Genomic DNA, 23,605 nt, shown 5'->3' with positions numbered 1-23,605 from the left:
CACCCTTGGGAGGGACAACAGAGGGAAAAAAAGTCAAGAAGAGAAACTTGGTAAATACTGGTAATGGTTTTCTGACATTGTAATAAAGCACTTAACGAGGAAGGAAGCAAATTTGGAGAATATAATGTTTTCAGTGTCTCAAAAAGAGAGAAGAGAGACAGGGTATGTGTGTGTGTGTGTGTGTGTGTGTGTGTGCGCGCGTGTGTCTGTTTGTCAAGTGGAAGAGGCAAAACCCATGTTGTAACTGGTTCATAAGGTGAGGAAGTGTAAATAAATCCTCTTAAAGTTTCCTTCGGAGATGAAATGATAACTCAAATTAACAGAAAATTTTTGTGTGGTGGTTCATTTTTTTTGACAGTGGGAATTTTAGCATGCTTAAGGAAAACATATTTCCCTACAATGTACATAAGCCAATAGCATAAGTCCCTATATATAGAAAGCTGCCTGATTAATGTAGTTAACAAAGGGAAGCAAGCAGTACATATGTTGTATGTAAGAAGCACTCAATAATAATAATTATTATTATTTTTATATTCCAAATTCCTATATTATTATAGAGGGATTTCTACTTGTTATTTGGAGTCCTTTGTTCCCCTTCCGAGATTTTCTTTAAGTGGCATAAACAAGCAAATAGCTCAAAGTAGACTGTGTTCATAAGAAAGTGGTAACCCCTTTTGTAATACAACAGAAGAGGTGCCAAGAAATCTTGATTTACTATATGTGGAATTTAGAAGGAGTTTGATGACTGAAATTACAGTGCTATAATTTTTTCTTATATGTTAAGGCATCTAAAATGTAAATATATTTGACACAAGGAGGATCAGAGAAGATAACACGTGAGACTTACTCTTTTGCTATGCAATAGCTTATTAGACCCTCCCTGAGTTAGAAATGAATGAAAGCAGCACGGTAGCCACAGAGGTAAGTTGCTCTGGCCTCAACTCAAGAAATATCATGCCACTGTGTTGTAAGGAGAGCTGTGAGCTGAGAGTTTCCACCTGTAGCACATTAGATGGTAAAAATTCCCTGCTGAGCCACTCCCGGAAGCCTGGAGAAAGTGAAGGCTCTTTCTAAATGAAGCTGAAATGCCTGAATTGCCTTGGCAAATGGTGGAGGAAGGAATTAAAACGCTCATGGAAGTAGGCCTTGTTGGAATGTACGTGTCATGTGGGGCTTGAGGGCTCACCTGAGGGTTATGTGCCATGCGGGGGTGGACATACCATTCACTGCAGCATTAGGAGTGTGCTGGTGAGAGGGACACCAGCATCACTCAGAAGTTCAGTGGGACCTACTCTCTGTGAGTCAGAGCTGATGGTTAGAGAGGCCGTCACAGAGCTGGGCTCCTTGATACTGATGGGGATTATGGGGTTCCTGAAGAAAAAGAAGTCAGATACCAGTGCTTAACCACCAAAAGTAAGCGAGTCTCAACTGTCATAACAATGCACAAGGCCAGAGTGACAGCCAAAGGGACTTGACCTACAGAAAGTTTTAGAGAGCGTTTATAGAACACAGCACCCCCTGGGGCAAAATAGATGGGAAGCCAGTAAGATTATTTAATATAATTCATCACAAGAAAGTAAGAACGTATGAGCTGAGGGCAGATACCCAGGGCAAAGCTTCAATCTTTTGCACAGTTACCAAACCTGAATGGCCTCATTGACTGAAGAGGCATCACGTTCCCAGATGGTAGGACCCTGCAGCACTCCAGAAGGCATATATCGTAATGATTTCTCCAGTCCTTCCCCCAAAGGACCTATGACCATTTACTCAGGTGTCCCTACACTGGGGGGAATAGAATATCCAGATATTTTGGAGACTACTGGACACAGGGCCTGAGTGGACATTAATACCTAGAGACCTGAATTGGTGTCATCATGGCCCCCTATCAGAGTAGGGACATCTGGGGATTGGTAAATGAGTCCAGGCCAAAGTCTGGCTCACAGTAGATCTAATATCTCTATGAACACATCCAAGGGTCATTTTCTTAGTCCATGAAGGTATAAATGTGACAGCTATTACTTGACAAGTGGAATAACCACTCATTGGGAGAATTCAACTGGAAGTTTCTGAAACTGTACCTTCCGATTCCCTCCAAGATAGTAAATCAAAAACGAAGCATTATGGGAAGGAGGATGATGAAGATTTAATGCCACTGCTTAGGATCTCAAGAACACATGGGTGGTCACTCTAATATTTCCATGTAATTCACTAGTCTGGACAGATCCTGCAGAGTAAGTGTAGACCACTGACTCTTCAACAAAGTGATAGCGTCTATTGATATGTCCAATATGTTCTTTTCTATCCTAGCCAAGAAAGAGGATGAGAAACACTTTATGTTTATCCGGAACTGGCAACTCCTTATATCCTGGTTTGTGCCAATGTTATATTAATTCTTCCACTCTCTGCCGTACCATAGTCTGAAGAAATACAGACAAGTGGATGTCTCGTAGTTTGGCTGACTTTGATCGTTTATATCAGAGACAAGATAAACAAGATGTGGCTAGCACACTGGAGGACTTAGTAAGACCCAGGCAATCCAGATTTTTGGAGATAAACCCTGTAATATCCAGGGGTCTAGGACATCAGTAAAGATTTTAGGGGTCCAGTGGTCAGGCTAGCCATCTCCAAAGTAAAAGACAATTACTGCATTTTGTACCCCTACCACAAAGAAGGAAGTGCAGCACCTGGTAGGTCATTTTGGGCTCTTAGCAAAACACACTCCACACCAATAAATACTACTCTGATCCACACACCAGGTGCTATGGTCTGAATGTTTGTGTGACCCATTCCCCCCAACTCAAATGTTGAAATCCTAACCCCCTGGTGATGACATTAGGTAGTGGGGCCTTTGAGAGGTGATTAGGTCATGAGGGCGGGGTCTTCATGATTGGGATTAACGCCCTTATAAAAGAGACCCCAGAGAGCTAGCTCATCTCTTCTGCCATATGAGGTCTTGATGAGAAGACACCATCTATGAATCAGGAAGCAGGCTCTCACCAGACACTGCATCTGCCAGAAACTTGATTTTGTACTTCCCATTCTCCAGAACTGTGAGAAACAAATTTCTATTGTTTACAAGATACTGAGATTATGATATTTTGTTATAGCAATCTGAAAGGATTAAGGTACTGGGTGACGTGAAACACTGCCAGCTCTGAGTGGGACCTGGAGCAGGAAAGGACTCTGCAGCAGGTATAGGATGTGGGGTAAGCAGCTCTGGTACCTCGGCCATGTGATCCAGCAGATGTTACAGTGCTTGAGGTGTCAGTCGTGGGGAAACATACAGTCTGGAGCTCATGGCACGCCCCCGTGGAGAATCACACTGCAGGAGCCAGGAATTCAGGAGCAAGGCCATGCCATGCACAGCAGACAATTACGTGTCTTTTGGACAACAGATCAGAGCATGTTACAGGGCCTGGCAGAGGTGGAATGCTTGGCTTTGGGATATCAAATGACCACACATTCAGAGCTGACCATTAGAAGCTGGTTTCTGTCAGACTCCTTCAAAGTTGAATTACCTACCATGGAGTTCTACTCAGCTATAAGCACTGCCAATGCTAGTTATGTTATTATGTAGCTAAGTATTATACACTGCAAAGAAGTTAAAAATAACTTAGAAATTGTCATTTTAAAAAGCAATTAAAATTCTTTAATCTTAAATGATGTGCAGAGCATAAAATATTAAAAATCAAGGGCCATAACAATAAAATATACATTCACTTAAAATCAAAAGTACCATTAAAATCCAATAATCAAGACTATTTATGTTACTTTTAGAGCTTGAGCTACTTGATTACCTGGAAAATAGGACATGAGCCGGAATTTCTGGAGTGCACACTTTTTCAAATATCTTCCTAATTCATATTATGCAACATCCAATTAAAATCAACTAACAAGTTTTCTTCACCTACTGTGTGTAAGGCACTGCACTCAGAGGATAACTGAGAATGTGGCTATCTTCTCTTCAGTGGGGCACATCCCAGGAGGTAGTGTGATGTAAGAGTCCAACTGTTGGCTGTGAAGCCACAATGATCCGGGTCACATTCCTGGCTCTAACATATAGCTAAATAACTGTGGACAAGTGAACTAGCCTCTCCTGTCCTTAGTTTTGTTAGCCATATTTTCATTTGAGCCACTCTGAAGATTAAGGCAGGTAAAGAGGTAAGGCACACAAAGTAACTAGCATGATACTAGGTCAATGGTCACTTTCAGTAAATGGTAGCTGGGGACAGGGGTTTGACATAAAGCAGCAGAATCGGATGCTGCAGTTGGGCTCGTGGACTTGGCTACATTTTGCCACAGTGTCTAAGTAAGCTGGTGATGGGGCAGAAGCTCAAGGCATACACCAGAGTACTGGCTCTCAGTCCGGGTTGGACTTTCCCATCTCTCTGCTCCGTGAGAGAATGCTGAGGGAGTCCCGAGCAGCTCCTATCTGGACTCATCCTGCCATGGCTCAGCTCTGGGCAGCTCCCAGAGTCCTAGCTCATTGTATCCCTCAAAAACTACGAATTTCATTTCATCTGACTCTGCTCTCATTCAGCACCAGGGCTTCCGATAAGGACTAGCTGAAACCAAACCGTGAGATTCTGTCTCAGGATTTTCATTTTATGTCTGAGATTCTGTGACAATCTCCTTAAAAAGCTTCCCTTTACTTTTAGTGTCTTCCCATTTTAATTCCTCTTTACTCTCTCCCAGACCATTTTTAAGCTTCAGAAGGAGTTTATATCAGTCTGCAGAGGCTTGATGCATTCTAGGTATTCAATATATGTTTACGGAATTGAATTAAACACAATCACTCTGAATCACTGCTTCTGTGATGTCATTTCTCAGTTCATCACTGCTTGCTAACTCAAGTCATGAAGCCTTAAGGTGTTTGACAAAGTCTTTCTGATGTATTTACTGTTGCTAATCCTTAAATCCCACAGTTCCCCACATATGACCCACTTTGAGGTCCCCTCCACTTGTCCTTGATTGTTTCAGTGTGTCTTGCTCCTGCCTTTGCTTTTGTTTTTACCCTTCCCTGGGCAAAAGGGACTCTATTCAAATCATGTGCATCTTCAAAACCCATCCCAAGTACTGCTCCCTTCAGAAGCATGGCCCTGTCATGCTTGCCAGCAGGGACCGCCTCCCTCCTCAATGCTGGGTGGCACTCACTGTCATTACCTGGTGCTCTAACAATCATAGTCCATCTAGAACTTTATTATGTACTATCCCCAGGATAGTAGGACTTATCCTACTGGATAAGTAGGTAAATTAGGCATAGTACCTAGGGCCTCTAATACTTCTAAAGACCCACAAAAATATCTTAACTTCTTTTTTTTTGAGACAGAGTCTCACTCTGTTGCCTGGGCCGGAGGGCCGTGGCATCAGCCTAGCTCACAGCAACCTCAAACTCCTGGGCTCAAGCAATCCTACTGCCTCAGCCTCCTGAGTAGCTGGGACTACAGGCATGCTCCACCATGCCTGGCTAATTTTTTCTATATATTTTTAGTTGTCCAGCTAATTTCTTTCTATTTCTTTAGTAGAGATGGGGTCTCACTCTTGCTCAGGCTAATCTTGAACTCCTGAGCTCAAACAATCTACCCGCCTCGACCTCCCAGAGTACTAGGATTAGTACCGTGCCTGGCCTTAACTTCTTTTAAAATCAGAAAGTAAAAGTGAACTTTTAGGTTGAAGAAAATGTTTAATATATAGTATTTATAAATTATTTTTATAGCAATACAGTTGTAAAATCTCATTTTTCATTTTGTTTATGGTGGAAAGGGCCCATGAAGGCATAAGTACATAGGGCCTAAAAGAGTCAAAATGCAGCCCTGACTGTCTTATATTGTCCTATAATAGTAAGTCCTTTTTTCTTAGAGTGTTCAGGATGCTACTAGAAATCCCCAAGCTGAAGTTTACTAACACCTAAGAAACCCCGTATTAATGGAATTCTGTGACACATTTTTCAATATTTCAAAAAGCCTAATAGAATAGTATATTTACTCATAATAAGACGACATGAACTAACTAAAATGTCAATGCTCTTTGATTTTGGCTGGAACTACAGTAAGTTAGTTGGCAACACTGGTGATTTCATGCTGCTTAGTGGTTCTAATATGTTGCTGAATAAATGGAAATTTCCATGATGTGACTAGAGAACCAGACACCATTATAAAGCCACACATCTACCACAGAATACCCAAATATAAGTGTCATATACAGAAGCCAGGTAAAATTAAGGATGCTGAATATATATGTCTTTAATCATTTAGTTAACTGCTTATTACCATCTGAGCCATTTTAATAATTACATGTCTGCAATTGCAAAATAGAATTATTATATTTTTGTTATTATGAACAATTATTTAAGAATTGGGCCCAAGTTGGGATGGGAAACAGGGTAACTGATGAGAGGGTCCATGGTAGTGAAAATATTGGAAACCTGTGGGTGCTTCACAGACATCCTCTGTACCTTCCCCCACCTGTACCAGTAACACATACCTGAAGGCTAATAGGAGAAACACCAATCAACTAATAACAGTGGTTGCAGCATCAGTAGTCACAGTAATAGTAAAGCAGTCACGTTATGAGTGCATGCTCGATAAATATGTATTACCTAGTAGACATTTAATCAAATTTGCTTATTTGAAATTTAGAGCACAGAGACCTTACACATTTCAGCACTAAATTACTCCTAAGCAGGGAATCTTGAGAGCAATGGCTTTCTGATGGCATCTAGATCTCATTAGCCAGTGAAGACACATACATGAAGGCGGCCCAGAGCTTTTCTGTTTTATCCACCCTATTCCTTCCCCTTCAAACACAATCCCTGACCAGCCTCATGAAATCAACTGCTACAAGTAAACTGGCAAGCATTCTCCAAATCCTTGAACCCTAGAGTGGGGGCCGGCTCATGCCCCTTTGTAGAATTAGGTAAGAAGTCTCTAAAGGGGAGGGGGGCAAACAGACAGCAGCGAGTCGTGTTTATTTAACCCTGTCTCAGTAGCTGGTGAGCAGTGTTTGTTGCACATGAGACCTCGTGAGCTTATTATAAAAGATGGCTGTGTGGGAAGTGAGAGTGGGATGATGCCAATGACTGGCCACCAACGAGGAGGGGAGAGGGAAATGATATTTTAGAGCTCCCCACTAAAATTCGGGAAAAAGACTGCAGTAAATTGTTCAATGTCCAAAAATTCCTCCTGTCTTAGTCTATTCACCTCTTTAAAATCTGACTTTGCTGTACTTCCCATCTATATGTGGAGTCTGTTTCTCCACGCTCAACAATCTGGGCTGGTCTTGGGATTTATTTGGACAAATAGAACACAGCGATGGTGATGTAGAACAAGTTTAGGAACTCCAAGCCTCAAGATGCCTTACAGCTCGGGACTTCGCTCTCTTGGAAAGCGACTCTGACACGCCATCAGAGAAGATGATCTGTGAGAAAGACCTCTTGAGAATGAGAGAAGTCCAGCTATGCCAGCTGTCCCAGCTGAGCCCAGACCCCAGCCAACCGGTCAACCAAACGTGACCCATGAGAGAAGCAAGGATTGACTAGCAGGAAGACTATAAGTCAACCCACTGAATCCTGAGGGTAAAAGATCATTGTGTTGAAGTTTAGGATGGTTTATAATGCAGTAGCAGATAACAGAGACAGAGGCCTACAGATGTGGCTGACCCTTCCTTTATTCTTTTTTTTTAACATCTTCAAAAAGTCTAAGGACAGAGTCGGAAGTGACCAAAGGGGACCATTTTATGTCTTTCTGTTTCAATGATTTATGAAGTTAACTGGAAATTCACCAAACATAATTTTTCATTCTCAATGTTGAAGTTCATTTGCCTTTAATTGGAATTTTTTTTTTTACCCATTTCATGTAAAAAGAAATACCACAAAGCTAAATTTAAATACTATTCTAATGTAAACACTGAATTATAAATTTGATGGTTGAGGGTTAAATGACTTTCAAAATTTTTTTCCTGGGAAACTAAAAGCATTTGTAAAAATAGGAATAGGGATTTTTTTTTTTTTTTCCCTGAAAGTTCTCAGTAAAGCAAAAGAAAGCTCTGTGATCAAATTATCCTGAAAGCCTTAATTAAAGTCAAATGCTAAGGGTGATCTCAACTTCCTCAATTTTATTTTCTAATCCACATAGAGAAGCATCAGAAAAATATTCTTCAGTTCTTATTTACATACTTCATGATAGGGCTCATTTATTCTTATTTATGAGTTTACATATATTTATAACACCAACACCAAATTAAATAAATATATATCTAACTAAATATAGCCATAAGACCATTTCTGCAGAGAATATTAAATGTATGGCTATTTACCTACTCATCATTATTCTGGCAAGCATTTCATGAGATTGCATTACTTTGCAACACCCCGACATTTCTATTATAAAGTTTTCCCAAGGTGTCTCTAGCAAGGCGGGGAAGAAATGTGTTTGTATGTAAGTTCAAATATAATGGACGAACCTGACTGTAAAGCCTACATTTGCAGCAGGAGTTATATTCAGAGTTGCCATAGCAGCCACCCACACTTACACACACACATAGGGGTGGTGGGGAAAGAAAGAAAAGCAGTTAGCAGAGAACAGAATCTATTGTTTAAAAGACAGAGGTACCCATCAATGTAATTACAAGCAGGAGCCTAACGTTTAGTCTGAACCATTGTTTAATGAGAGAAGATTTCCTAGTGTTGGAGTGTTTATTAAATGATTTTTCTCTAAAGGAATCTACCATCTGCATCCTTGGCTTTGAATTTTACTGAATGCTGAGATTATGCAGGAGGAGGAGAGAATTCAGCTGAATATGCTCACACTAGGGCCAATATGATTTAACGTTTCCCTCTCTGAAACATTCAGAAGCATTGTCACTAGAAAAATTTGTGGTTCTATGGATCTGAGCAAGTTACTTCACTTTCTGAGTCTCCTCATCTATAAAATGGGTATAATAATAGTATATATTTTAAGGAAATGTTATGAGAATTCAATAAATTAGCACAAATAATCAATTATTAAATGAATAATAATGATAAATAGTTTTACTAATACATAAGAATTAGTAAAGTATTAACTAGGTTAGTAAAAGTGAAGCAATTGGTGCTTGACAGATAGTAAATGCTCAATTAATGTTTGCAATAATAATAATAGCTATTATTTTTATTATTAATATCTCTAAGTCTTTATTACAGTCTGGAACAGTATCATTTATAATTCAAAAGTTGCTGAAACAAATGCACGCAGGTGGCCAGCAGACCAGGGGCAAGACAAGTTGTTAAGATTTTTCCAGTACATAAAAGGATAATGCCTTCTCCCATAAAAATGCCTTTGAAACACTATTTTGCCACAATAAAAAGGCAAGTATATTATTATAGTAGCATATTCACTGCTATTGGTAAACATTGGTTACACAGCAAAATCTAACATCTATTAGTGCTAAAATATTCATGTAATGGTATTTGGGGTCAGAGAATATTCCAGAATTTGTCTGCCATCATTGGCATCATCACATGTTTATATACAGATACATTTACAATTCATACCCAGATACAAATAGAAACATCGGATTTAGATATGATGGCAATGAATGAAAAGTATTCTGCGATTTCTGATTCACTCAAGTTTTAAATCTCCATTTTAAGGCTGAGTGCTTCATATTCTAGCAGAGGCAAAACATGTAGTCAAGCAACTTAGTGAATAGGGAAGAAAATGTATAGGTTAGCATATTTTATATCAGGCCCAGAGGTACCTTAGTATGTGAAGGAGAAAGCAAGGCTGATGGGCTAAAGAAATCAGGGAAAATTAGAGGAACAGAGTTGAGGAGCACAGAGAAAGGGTGAGGAAGGAGGTGTAACAGACACATTTTGCAAAAGTCAGAAGGCAGTGGAAGAAAGAATGGATAGAATAGAATTGAATCCTTAACTCCACAATAAATTTTTTTAAAGTCCAGGTGGTGAGGAATAGAATTAACTTGGCTTAAAAACTTTAAAATTGTTAAAATGCATACTCTATGGACTCTCAAATTATCCTGCCATTGTAAATGTTATGCACAATGGTATATTTCCTCTCCTAAACTGGCCTTCTATTTAGTAATCTTTATTTCCAATCTCAAGTAGAGATGTCACAGGGTATTGCTATATATTCTCTCTGCTTTTAGTGATGACTTGACAGGATTGCATTGGAAATATTTCCATTATCAAATAGCTCTTTGAATGTAAAAATAATCCTGAGTTTTTCCAAATCACCAAAAATAATCAAATTCGGTTTTCGATTGGTCCTGAGTCTTTACAGATCTCTTGTCAATGAGATGAAATTGGAAAGAAGTAGATACTGGCACCCCAAGGAGTGGGGTGAAGGAGAACTCCCCAAAACATTTAAATTCTCTAAACTTCTTACTGGAGTTTATGGAAAAGCCAACAGAGAACACATCTGGAATCCAATTCCATAGCTGCAAGGCACATCCTGGTGATGGAGGGAAAGGCTGATGACAGCATTGCTGGAGTCAAGAGTCGCCTACTTACACTGCTCTTCTTTCTATTTCTGCATACCTGTAATGCACTCACTTACTTCCACCAAAAGGTTGTAATATAGCTGTACTTGGGGCCTGGCTCTTACCACTAAAATAATAGCCAATACTCAAGAATAAAGAAAAAATATAATTTCTAAGGACATTTTGGTTAGTTCTATGAGAAAATATTAAAACACTGATGAGATATTATAACGATCTAGTTACCAATAACAAAAGAGTTTTCTAGAAAAAGAGTGCCCCCTTCTCTACTCCCACCAGGGAATATGAGAGCTTGAGTAGGCAGCTAAGAATCCTGGATAATCCTCTTGATTGTGCTTTTATAAGTTCATGGGGAATGCTACAGAACAGATTTGTTTCCATTAAGTCCTGTTTAATATAAAGACAAACATATTCTTAAATGGAAATGTTAATGGCTATATTTTTTGATATAACAAACTACTCACACACAATCTCATGAGAGTCAAGTGACTTAATTTTATTCGTAGTACAAACAGCTATTATTAAAAATAAATTAAATGGCCTACAGAAAGCTGTTAATGTCCTATCAGTGACTTTCATTATGGCAGGGAAAAAGCATTTCTACGTTAGAAGAATTAATGGAAACACAGACTAAAGTGAGTTTATAATCCTTACTTACTGTCAGATACATAGCTGCATAGACACTGAGAGCTGCTTCTTTGGATGGAAATGTTTTCCTTGCTCTCATGATAAGATCCGGGTTGCCAGTGCAGGCCTCTTCCCCGCTGATGAACTGTGTGTACTGCTGGCATCCAAGTGCTGTATAGTTGGGCTTACACAGGGCAAGGAAATGTGGAGCCAAATTTCCTGTAACAACTTGCCCAGCATTTACAAAGATATCTGTAGCAAATAGTCCAAATGTATAAATTCCTAAGGAAGAAAACAAACAATTTTAACCCTTTGCTTTTTTTTTTTTTTTGTATTTTAGTGTACGATAAACCAAAATGGAAATATTTTAGAAACTTTAAACTATTCCATACACGCATACACATGGTTCCTTTCATTTCAGTCCTCCCTGGGCTTTCTGGAGTGATGGGAGTGGTAAATTATTTAACATATTGAGCTGTTATCACGGGCTACGTTTTCCTGCGTGGCAGGTTTATAAGACATAAGGTAAATAAAGAAAACATATTCTAAGACTGTGTTTTGGGTCATGCAATATTTTATATGGAGACATGAATATCTTGAGAGGGTATATAGTCTGTCATGTTCTACTCACGTTAGCAATCTTTATTTTTCCCCTACTTTTGAAAATATTTTTTATCTCAGTAACATAAAACAAAGTGGCTATCTCTCTTTGATTACGCCTCTTAAGCCCATTCAGATTGATATTACTCTACTGGAGGTACCAATTAGCAATAAAATCCAGGACCATCAGTTTGCATCTAAATATCATGGAAAATCTTAAGTAAAGCAGAATGCGTTCAGATTAAGCTCTACCTTGCCTTCAGAAACACATTTTTTAAAAGTCACAGAACAGCTAGTAATTTAGTCCCACCTTATATTCTATAGATTGGCCTTCAATTTATCAAACTTGCGGAAAATTTAGTAAACAATAAAGCAATCATAATTAAAATTTCGCAATTATCTTTATACTAGTAAATTTATTTGTTTTGGTTGTCTGAAGGTATAAAATTAAGTGCTAGATACTTTTTTCTACTTTTGTAAGGAACTTGCCAGTTTATGTGAATACCAAAAACATTTCCTAAACTCAAAGTCACTGGTCATTATTATCAAAACTTATTTTTCTACTTAGACAGGCAAAATAAATTCTTTGGTATTAATTTCAATTAAATTTACAGATAGAACCTTCAAGGATATGGTACCAATGTAAAGAAACTGATTCTTTTATAATTTTGGAAAATGAAATCCATCAGGATCTTTTACAACTATTCCAAAATAATACTTCCAACAACAGTTTGTTTATTAAAAGTTATATAATTTTAAAACAATTAAATGTTTTTCTTCTTAGTCATTTATTTCTAGATTTTTTATTTCCTAAACATTTTCATCATTATTGGCTTTTGTATAGGAAATCACCATAAAATTGTACAGGATCAAATAATTTTCTAGTATTTGATGCATAGCTAGCCTTTAAATTTTTAAACTATTATGCAAGACTATAAAAGGTTTACCCACAAAAACCTGCACGTAACAAAACTCTGTGTGTATCCAAATGGCAATGAAACAATAATTCTAAAAATTCTAAAAGGAAACAATAAGAAGCTCTTTCTTTATATCTCACCAGCATTCCATGAGTCATACAAAGTAAAGGTTTTCAAAAACAGAAATTTGGGAGAGGCAGAGAAATGAAAGAGAACTGAGATCAATAAAATATTAATGTATAAAACCTCTCCTTCCGAAATCTCATGGCCAATCTTGAGAACCTAAATTATAATTCTTTTTTATCTGTACTCCTTTGAAATCTAGGCTAAGGTGTACTCATTTCATTTAACTAAACTGTTCTTTTTTTCTGGTGTGATAGGTTTTCCTGTTTAAAATGGAGAAAAATATTTGATAAGAATATGGAAATATCTCTTGATATTTGTAAAGTTCCCAAATGTGTTTTAGAATTAAAATGTCAGTGCATCAAGTCCAAAGCCAATATTGTAGTTGACTACACAGGTAATTATTAAAGTGAGATCTCATGAATATATCTACTCTGCTGACCTCAAGACCAAAGTCACTATAAAGACTGATGTGCTATCATGCAGTAATGCTTTACCTACAAGCTTCCATTTTATTGTAACTAGAAACATACAAATCATAAGAGAATAAGAAACAAATGCCGCTTCCCTAAATGTTTTATAATATCATATAATAAGTGAGAAGCATGCACAGACTTAAAAGCATACTTTGAGTCACATATTATTTAGAAATATGTGTGTATAAATGCAGGAAAATATTTTACTTAAACAGGTATAGTATAATTTGCTTAACAGCATTTATGAAAGCATCAATTTCATTAAATCCTTTCAGATCTGAGTACATTATAGATTTTGTTATTAAATGACTCTCATACAAAAAGAAATAAGTCAAGAACACAATATTGATACATTTTAAAAAATAATTTTTTAAGGTTTCATATAAAAGTTATCCCTTCAACAGGATAAATGAGGGCTTTGGAGCATATAACTTGATGGCAAGAAAAAGAACAGTCTTGGAAATAAAGACCTTTCGTCTTCAGAGAGATTCGAAAGCCTGATGACATTTGGTCAGTCTTTCATGGATTTCTATATAGACTAGGCAATTTGCGCTTAATATCTCCAAATTCTTCATCTTACCCCCTTCTTTATGAGAAATATGTTGAGGAGTTACAGTGTCCTTAATATGTCTCTTAAGCATTTAAGAATTTATCTTAAATATTATTTAGTATATACTTATATACTTATTTTTATCTGATAAATCCAGGAAACGATAATTTATATTAAATTTTATTGTGTCAGTTAAAAATTTATCTAGGCCAGGTTTCTATTGAATTGAAACAATTTTCAATAATTCATCAATGTTCATATTTATTATTGGCACCATTTGAGATTGAAAATTAAATTATCAGTGAATCTCGTTCTCTAATAAAATCCCCAATACACTTTTGCTTAAATAAACAACAGCTCAGAAGTAGTGCATGGAGTGCTCCATGTAGTAATTAACAAATATAACATTTCTTCTATTTGCCAGACTATTTTTCTTGTCCTTTATGATATTCAACCACCTATCTAGATTATCATTTCCCCCAAGCATTGTTTCTGAAATTTCATAAACACAGCAAATAATTTCTTTTAATTATGTAATTTTTAGTTTCTTTAAGAATATTAAATATCCAAGGGTGGTGTTATTTTTTCCTTAATGCAATGTGAAAATGGCATCCTGAAGTGGGGTCTTGCAATATTAGAGAGAACATAGGATGTAATATTTATTTTAAAAAACAAAGTGAAACATTTCAAAGAAAAAATAACCTAATATTTGCATAAGTTAAATTATGCGTCATTTTAAAGGTTAACTTATACATAAACATTGTTTCAGCAACAATAAAAACAATTTAATGAATACACACCAAGAAATCGGACAGTTCGCCGCACCAGTGGGTTTATATAGCAACAGTCTCCAGTTAAAATAGTTTTTTCCTGGTTTTCAAAATCCCTTGTGGCTAGTTGTAGGCAAAACACAGCAGTTTCTCCAACTATTATCTTGCAAGGAAATAAAAGATTTAAAATATTAGAATATAAACAGTATAGATGTATAATATTGTTATATAAAAAATGCAAAATGGAGTTCCTTTGATGTAATAATCTCATGTAAAACTGAGCCATATTTGCTTACTTATACCTTTTTATTATAATCTGATCCCTATGTATGTAAACCATATTTCTCTCAGTTCCAGGGAGTCCTAAATTGATAAATTATGAATAAAAATGAATTATAACATTTTTGCTTTCTAAAAGCCTTCATTAAAAATAAATAAAGTATCTTCACTTATTTTTGGTGTGTAACTAAATTCCATGTTTTATTTTTTAAGTAACCGTGTCTTGTTTAAATTTGACTCTGATACGGAATTCAGAACAGATTGTCTATGCAAATATTTTTGAAAGGATCTTCTTATACAGACATACTAACTTAAAATCATATTAGTACTTTTATAATAAGAAAAAAATTAATTTGTACATGTTTGGCCTTGAGATTATCCTGTTCTGAGACATTGTTAAGAATTGCAATATATTAATATTATATATTAATAGGAAATATATATTTAATATAAATAATATAGAGAATATATTAATAAAGAATATTAAGATATTCTTTATACTTAGTATAAATATGTTATTTTAATCTTTATAAAAGCCATAGAAAACAGGGAAGATTATCATACCCTTTTTACAAGTAGAGAAACCAAGTTTTGGAACACATGTGAATTGCCCAACAGCTAGCAAGGAGAACTAGTTTCCAGTATAGATTCTTTGCTCTACTATGCTGACTTATTAAAGGACCAGGCTATCTCACTTACATTCCAGTGGTTTTCATACATAGCCCTCAAAATCATCCAGCAAGACATTAGAGCAAGTATTATTATTCCATTTTACAGATGAGGAAATGGAGATTTAGGGAGGTTAAATAATTTCCATGTCTTGAGGCCAGTCAGAAGCCAAGCAGAAATTTCTGACTCAGCATCAGATATTTTGACTTCATTTAATACCATGAACAACAGAACAAGAAATAAGGTAAAGAGAAGAGGAACCCGGAGCCAATAGCATGTCTGCTGATCTGTCATTGTTAGGTTTGTTTTTAGTATGTCTTGTCAAATTTAGTTAAGACGCTATATAGGGAAGCCCTGACATTCCTCAGGGAAACACTTTTGGGGTCTCCATGAAAAGTGCTATCTATGATTACAAGATATTCAAAATAGCAAGTGGGGGACAGAGAAGGAGAAGAAGATCACAGCAGATTAGGTGTTTGACCTATTTTTACCCCAATGTGAAGGCAGATTATAAAGTATCTCTTCATTTTCATCCTTATTTCTACCTTCTTTTCTTCTTTTCTTATTTTACCTCTTTTTCGAAGTAGACCAGAGTTCAAGGTTAAACTAGAAGGTATTGAGCTGAACGACATTAAAAAAGAGACATATCTGGTGAGATGTGACAGAATTAGGAAAGACTAGAATTTCCAAATTCCTCCTGAATTTTAACTTTAGCTCTGGTGAAGTAGAGCAGGTGTGTGATAACACAGTTCATCCAGCCAAAGGAGGCACAAGAATTATTTCTCATGGGTATGTCATCTGGCACCAGGGCCCAAGGAAGAACTGACAAATAGACAAGCTGTGCAATTGACAAGTTCTTATCTCCCTTGACCTAGTAACTCTTTCATGTCCCACTCTTCTCCACTGCCCCTTGAAAAAAATTGCCACCACGATGCTTTCTGGGTTTTCAGATTCAACTTCTTCTGGGTCTGTTTTGCCCTGGAATGCTCCAAACTCTAACAATCCACCATCCACTCCACTTCATGAGCTGACTGGTTCCCCACCTGACTTGCTGCCTTCTCTGCCTCCTCTTCTCCACGGCAGCCTCCACTGGGTCTCCACCCCACAGCACCCTTACCCCAACTCGGGCTGTGAACACCCGAAAGTTCCTAGAATGTAGCAGGTACCCAATAATTCTTATTTAATGCATAAATAAATCTCATCCTCAAAAAATGCCTCATCTTTAATAGATCAGCTTTTCTTTTGACCTTTTGTCTGACTTCTAATAACCATCTTCTGCCTTGTTCCTGGGATGAAGGATCTACCCCATATCCTAGTTCCTATAACCAGATCCTGTAAGTGACATCCCTGCCTTGATAACTCCTTTAGTTACCATGTCCCTGACAGACTAAGAACTGCCTTGTTTGGGCCACTTTTCCCGGGGATAGTCTTTCCACTGGCTTCCCAGTGCTGACCTCTTTCCTGCATCTCAGCATGTTTCATGCTTCCAGATTTTCTATTTGTGTCTTGGGCTTATCTGTCCAAACAGTGTCTCAGGCAATACTGTTTGGCTGCCACTACAAGGAACCCACTCAAACTACATTAAGCAAAATAGGGAATTTATTCTAGGGTTACTTCCCTTAGAACCTAAGGGAGGAGTGGGTTGGGGATCAGATCCATGAATGGAAAGTCCTCAGGAGTCCAGGCAACAACTGCCTCCATCTCATTCTCCCTCTTCCCTGGAGTGACTCTGTGTACATCTCAGCTCCTCTGTGTACATCTGACTCATTCTTGCCTTTCTGTAAGCTAGTTCCCCTGCTTCTCAGCACACATGGTTTCCTCAACGGTCTCCAAAAACCTTATCTTGAATGTGTCAGCTCAGTTCAAGGAAACTGTTCAACTGATAAGATTTGCCAAACCCCAATTCCCAGGGAATTTGGGTTGAGATAGGGGTCTTTCCTGGTCCAATGAACCAAGGTGTGTAGGTGTGTCATGGTATATGAAAACTACCTCTGTGGCCAGAGAGGAAGTTCTCAAAAACAGAGTTGCTATGACCAGATGCCTACTTCAAATTGTCAACCGTCACATCTCAAGGCTCCCCTTGCTATCTCTAGGCTTAGCACACAACCTCTATCTTTTACAGGAATTTTCTCAAATAAATCTCTTGAATATCTTAATCATATTTCCTACTGGTTTTAGTAAAACATAAACTAACACAGCACCAAAGAAAGACAGGGTGTTATCATGACTACAAAAGGGAGGGGTTGTTATTAGACAAGTGTAGAGGATTCAGAAACGACTCCAACCAGAACGACAGTGTTAGGAGAGGAGGTAGCCTTGACCTCAACAGAGACTAAAGTAGATTGAGTTTGCCTTGGAGGCAGAGGCACATAGGTAGCACTTGGTAAATGCTAACCATTATTATAATCGTTGAAAAAGTTATTGGTAACAAGAATATCAACAATAAAAATGCAATAGCATTAATATACGGTCTAACTTGTATATGTAAACATATGTAATTGATGATATTGCTATTAATAATTGATATTCTTATTTACTTTTTCTTCCTAATCTTAGCACAGTACTAAATACAAAGCAGGGACTTTTCACTATTTTTTCTCCTATTTCTCTGTCCCTATGACTAATTTAATACCAAGTCATATTGATGCTAACGCTTACATTTCTCTTTTTCTCTTGAATTTTAATGAGAGGCTCTGGTCAGTGAATTACAGAGCTAAATTCTATATTCTTCAGTATTTTATTTTGTCTCTTTTTCTTCTTTGTCTAGAAGCCCTCCCTGGTGGACATCATTCCTCCTAAGGCTTTGCCAACCTTTGCTCCTCTAAGGAATACTAAATATGTACCTTTCCCTAAACTCCAGATGTAGGTCCCCATCTACCCATAAAATGGCAATATCTTAACATACTCAGATCTACCTGTGGAAGTTCTCACAGCCTTCCCATCCAACATCAAATCCCAGCATCCCATCCCAAACCTCCTGCTTTTCTGTGTCACCTTCTCAGTTAATACATTCATCCTCTACTTGGACGATCAAGCTAAAAGTCTCATGCCCTGATATGTCATGATGATGCCTTCATTTTCCTCATTTGCTTCTATCAATTGATTTTTACTTATTTTGGTTTTTAATTGACAAATAAAAATTGTATATATTTATAGTGTACAATATGATGTTTTGAAATATGTATACATTATGTAATGGCTAAATCAAGCTAATTAACACATTCATTACCTCACATAGTTATTATTTTCTGTGGCGAGAACACTTAAAATCTACTCTCTTAACAATTTTTAATTATACAGTACATTGTTATTAACTAAAGTTATCACATAGTACAAAAGATCTCTTGAACTTACTCTTTCTATCTAACTGAATTTGCATCAATTGCTAAATCCTGTTGATTTTGTATCTCAATTGTATTTCAAATATGACCATTTTTACCATTATTCCCATTTTAAAATCTAGTTCCTCTTCATTTTTTTCCTACATTAAAGCATCCTTGGAACTCATGTTTGTACTTCTATTTTCTCTGCTCTTCAAACCATTACTGCCAGATTAATCTATTGAAAACAAATTTTGAGCAATTCAAACTTCCTATTTACAATTTTCAGTGCATCCTCATAGCCTATGGATTAACAAGAAATGTCATAAGAGATCATTTACAACTGAGCCTAAATCCATCTTTTTCAGCTTCTGCAACTCTTACACAGCCTTCAGACATATTGTGTTCTAGTCACAGCTAAACATTTTCATTTGCCAACATACCAGGCATTTTCATACAGCCAGGCTTTTACACTGGGTCCATGGCTTACTATAGCTTGGTAGGCAGGGCATTGTTCTGTGCTTGAGACATGATTTAATGCCTATTCTATTGCAACTTTATGTCTATTCCTGGTGCAATTTATCCTTCCCTGCTCTGTGTTCCAGTGGCACTTTGTACCTTTATTATGGCAATTTCCATGTTTTTATAGCATCAGTAATATCTGTCTCCTCCACTCCTCAATTGAGAGCTTCTCTGAGGCAGGGATTGTGTAATGTTTACCTTTATACTTTGATTATTCACGCACAGTGACTGACAATAAATGGGAATACTGTGTGAATGAATAAAATCCAGTTCAATCTACCCGTTTTATAGATAAGTAAACCTATCCAGAGAGAGAGAGAAGTTAAACATGCCCGAGTTGTATAGTTACTGACATAGCCAGAATCTCAATCTAAGTTCAGAGCCACAGCCTTTGCCTAGGAACTTGCAAACTTTTCCCCCAACGTTTCCAAGTTAAGACAGCTCAGCCCCAGCTCTCCATGTACAGAATACGCTGGAGCTTCACCGCATTCCCAGCATCTCTACAGCTTTAAAGGGTAGGCCGTGGGCACAAAGCACCTCATCAGGACCTTCACAGCTCCTCTTGTGTTCAAGTGTAAGAGAACTGAGTGCAGAAATAAGACTTTCCTGACCCCGTTAGCACACATGCCAGTATTCCAACAAAGACCAAAAGAGTTCTTGCCATCCTTTCTAACTCCACTGTTATTTTTTGAGATTCCCTTTCCACTAAAATTTCTTCATGTCTTCCCTGCTCTTAGGTGGATCTGAGGACCTAGTGTTTTAGTCATTTTTCTCACCCCTTGTCAGGAAGGGGTTCTTAATTCTGGAGTCGCTGGCTGCCATTTTCACTAGATTCCCAAAGCAGCTCTTGGGTAAAAAGTATCGCTGGTTTCCTTTCCCTCCGCGGAGTCAGGGAGGGGGAAACACAAGAGTGCAAGGGTATAGAAGCCATACATGGGGATGCTAAAAGCTTTGTCACTTCATAGTCTGCCTTGATAAAATGTCCTTTCTCCTGTGAACTAACAAATGAAAGCTGTTTCCAGAGAGAGTTGAGGTGATGAAAGGTGTTAACCGAGATGGACTGAGAAGGAGCACGGCCCCTCCTCCTGCCTGCCACAGGCACGGGCTGTCTGCAGGTAGTGAGCAAGGAGCAGAACGCTGGGGAGGACACCTGTCACCTTGGAGGGGAGCATTAACTGGCCTCCCTATATCAGCCTTTCATGGAGGTGCTCCTCCCCCACCTCAGCAAAGCTCTCTATTCACTGAGACATGAAAGAGAAAGGAGGAAAAAAGACCCTACTGGCAGACAGAATGTAGGCTGGCACAGTACGTGCTCAGCTGTCACCCCTCACCTCATTTCTCTTTCATCTTCCTTCATCTGGGCCCACTAACCTTATCCCATCCCCACTCCTCCCTCCGCCATGAGAGGCAAAGCCCCTGCCTGTTCCCCACTTCTATAGGAAGCCCTCAAGCAACCTCCATGGAGGATTAGCGACTGTTCATGGTCCCTGTCAATCTGATGTGGAAGGTGAGGAGATGCCCACCAAGAGCTCAGGAGCTGATCCTGAAAGGCCCTCACTGCTTTTTCTACCCTGCTAGGGCTGTTTCTGAGCAACTGCGCAGTTCCTGAGTCACAGTCCCGTCCCACTGCACCCTGACAGTCTGCCTCCTTGCGGGCAAGAGTTCTGTTCCTAAAACTGCCTGATGGAAGCCCTGCATCCCACTGACACACCTCCCCAAACCCGAGTGCCATATTCCCTATTATAACCCATCCCCTTATGGGGTCCTATATTATGTTTCATTAAATTCAGTGTTGAACATGATGAAACCCTCAAACCTACCCTTGCCTAACAAGCTGGAGCTACACACTACCTCTCCGTAATGATGCGTCTAAGTCTCCGTCCTGTCTTTGAGGACAGATTTGGTATCCAGCCCTGTTTTTTATCCATTACCTTGTTTGGCAGTGAGTAAAAAGCCTCATCTTGCTGATGAATAGAAACTTACAAAAATGCAGTTGTGAATCATAAATCCCTGGGTATAAATGTCTGCAGTATATAACTCGACTCTCATACCTCAACTCCCAGAGGCTGACCCTTTGTTATCTACATTCCCTAATGACAAAACACTTAAGTAAGCTCTTCTGGGAAGATAAAATCATGGTACATATTCATCAAATGTCAAATTCCAAATAGTTTTATGTTTACATTTATAAGAACCCGGTTAGAAATTCGTCTCTCTTCCAGCTGGTGGTGACTCAAAGATATCTATGCATCATTGATTTGAAATCGGTATAAGAAAACCATTTCAGATGTAATGCAGCAAAGTAGGGGTCATGCAATCAGTGCTATGGTATTTGGCATGCAGCTCACATCCTTCAGATATATGTGAAATAATATCTGAAAAGCAAATCCTATTAATCCCTAATAGTTATGGGACACACTTAAATTTTAAACTCGAATGTGTGAAGCCAGTGAAGTGTGGGCGGGGTGGTGGTTATTTGTTATAGCAGCTAGAACTTGTTAATCTCCCTGTTTTTTTAAAAAAGAGAGAGCAAATTTCAGGTTCAGAGCCTTTAGCAGAAAACAATAACTGTCTAGAATTTAAAAACAATCATTTTTATTATATTTATTTTATAGTTTCCCTTTATCAAGTGATTTTGGTGTTCCATTTATGGTAATGGTATAAAATGTGCTTTTATAAGAGTTTGCTGGTAAAGTGGATCGATTTAAAGAAAAAATAAGTGATAGCTGAGGTGGTATGAAGTTATGACAGAAATCATAAAGTCTATGCCCTGAGGGGGAAATTTGGGAAACATTTAACGTATAATAAAAGCTAAGTTACATTGAGGTTTACTAGGTTTTAGGCATTGTTCTAAGTGCTTTGCAAATATCTACCAATCTTCTAAGCGACCCTATGAGGCAACTGCTATTATTAAAATCCAGTTACAGATGAAGAAAATAAAATATAAAGTAAACTGTACATGTTACCAGCAGCAGTTGAGATTGTGGGCATGTGACAACCAGGAGGCTCCGACACCCGGGGAAAGAACAGTTTGAGTGAAGTGGTGGGCCAAGGGAAGCTTAGATAGAAGGATCGAGAATTGGATTTGATCCTCCGAGTCAAGGTTTTTAGACTTTAAGAGACACTTGCTAAAATGTAGATACCGGAATATAAGAAACACATGAAGCTGTCATCCCAACCATTGGGTGAAATAGCTTATTAACTCACTTTTCAATTGGGAAACCAGTGGAAAGATACTTGTCTATTTTGAAAGCTCTATAGGCAAGGGTTCCCAAATGTGGTCCCTGGACAAGCAGCATCAGCAACAGCTGGGAACTTCATGGAAATGCACATTCTCGGGCCCTACTCCTACTGACTCAGAAACTATAGGGGTGGGGTTTGGCCATCTGTGTTTTAACAAGCCCTCCGTGCTCTATGAGATATGTCAAGGAGTCTAAAATTCCTTTTTGTCACACATTTTAAATTTGTCAGGGATATTTTAAAAGTGATTTTTCTATATTTATTTGAACAAGTAGTTATTATGTACTTGTACTATACAAAGAGCTGTTATGAATTCAGTAAAGTCTCAGGATATAAAATCAATACACACAAATCAGAAGCTTTCATATACGCCAGCAGCAGTCATACCAAGAACCAAATCAAAGACTCGATTCCCTTCACAATAGCAACAAAGAAAATAAAGTATCCAGAAATATATTTAACTAAGGAGGTAAAAGACCTCTACTGGGAGAACTATGACACATTGAGGAAGGAAATAACCGAGGACGTAAACAGGTGCAAAACCATACCGTGCTTGTGGGTCGGCAGAATCAACATCGTTAAGATGTCTATACTACCCAAAGTGATATACAGATTCAATGCAATCCCTATTAAAATACCAACATCATTCTTCACAGATGTAGAAAAATTGATTTTATGCTTTGTATGGAACCAGAGAAGACCCCGCATAGCAAAAACAATTCTAGGCAATAAGAACAAAATGGGAGGTATCAACTTACCTCAGACTTCAAACTTTATTATAAGGCTGTAGTAATCAAAACAGCTTGGTACTGGCACAAAAATAGAGCCATTGACCAGTGGAACAGAACTGGGAACCCAGATAGAAAACCGTCCTCATATAGCCACCTAATCTTTGACAAAGCAGACAAAAACATACACTGGGGAAAAGAATCCTTATTCAATAAATGGTGCTGGGAAAACTGGATAGCCACATGTAGAAGACTGAAGCAGGATCCACACCTTTCACCTCTCACAAAAA

The 23,605-nt window shown here is 38.0% G+C and overlaps 1 protein-coding gene across 2 annotated transcripts in view; it reads right to left on the bottom strand.

Annotated features, from left to right (window-relative positions):
* The window catches only part of LOC105823815 (lipid phosphate phosphatase-related protein type 5), a 126,519-nt gene that overhangs the window by 54,072 nt on the left and 48,842 nt on the right, over positions 1–23,605 (bottom strand). For both annotated transcript variants that reach the window (XM_012661067.1, XM_012661068.1), the window contains exons 2-3: positions 14,588–14,720; positions 11,153–11,403 (exon numbers count right to left, since the gene is read on the bottom strand). In XM_012661067.1, coding sequence (XP_012516521.1) covers positions 11,153–11,403; positions 14,588–14,720 — 384 coding nt within the window. The remainder of the gene's footprint in view (positions 1–11,152; positions 11,404–14,587; positions 14,721–23,605) is intronic.

The sequence above is a fragment of the Propithecus coquereli genome, unplaced genomic scaffold (assembly GCF_000956105.1).
Source record: "Propithecus coquereli isolate 6110/MARCELLA unplaced genomic scaffold, Pcoq_1.0 Scaffold7, whole genome shotgun sequence".
Taxonomy (NCBI): Eukaryota; Metazoa; Chordata; class Mammalia; order Primates; family Indriidae; genus Propithecus; species Propithecus coquereli.
The sequence above is the reverse complement of the archived record's forward strand: the minus strand, read 5'-3'. Positions and strand labels throughout refer to the sequence as shown.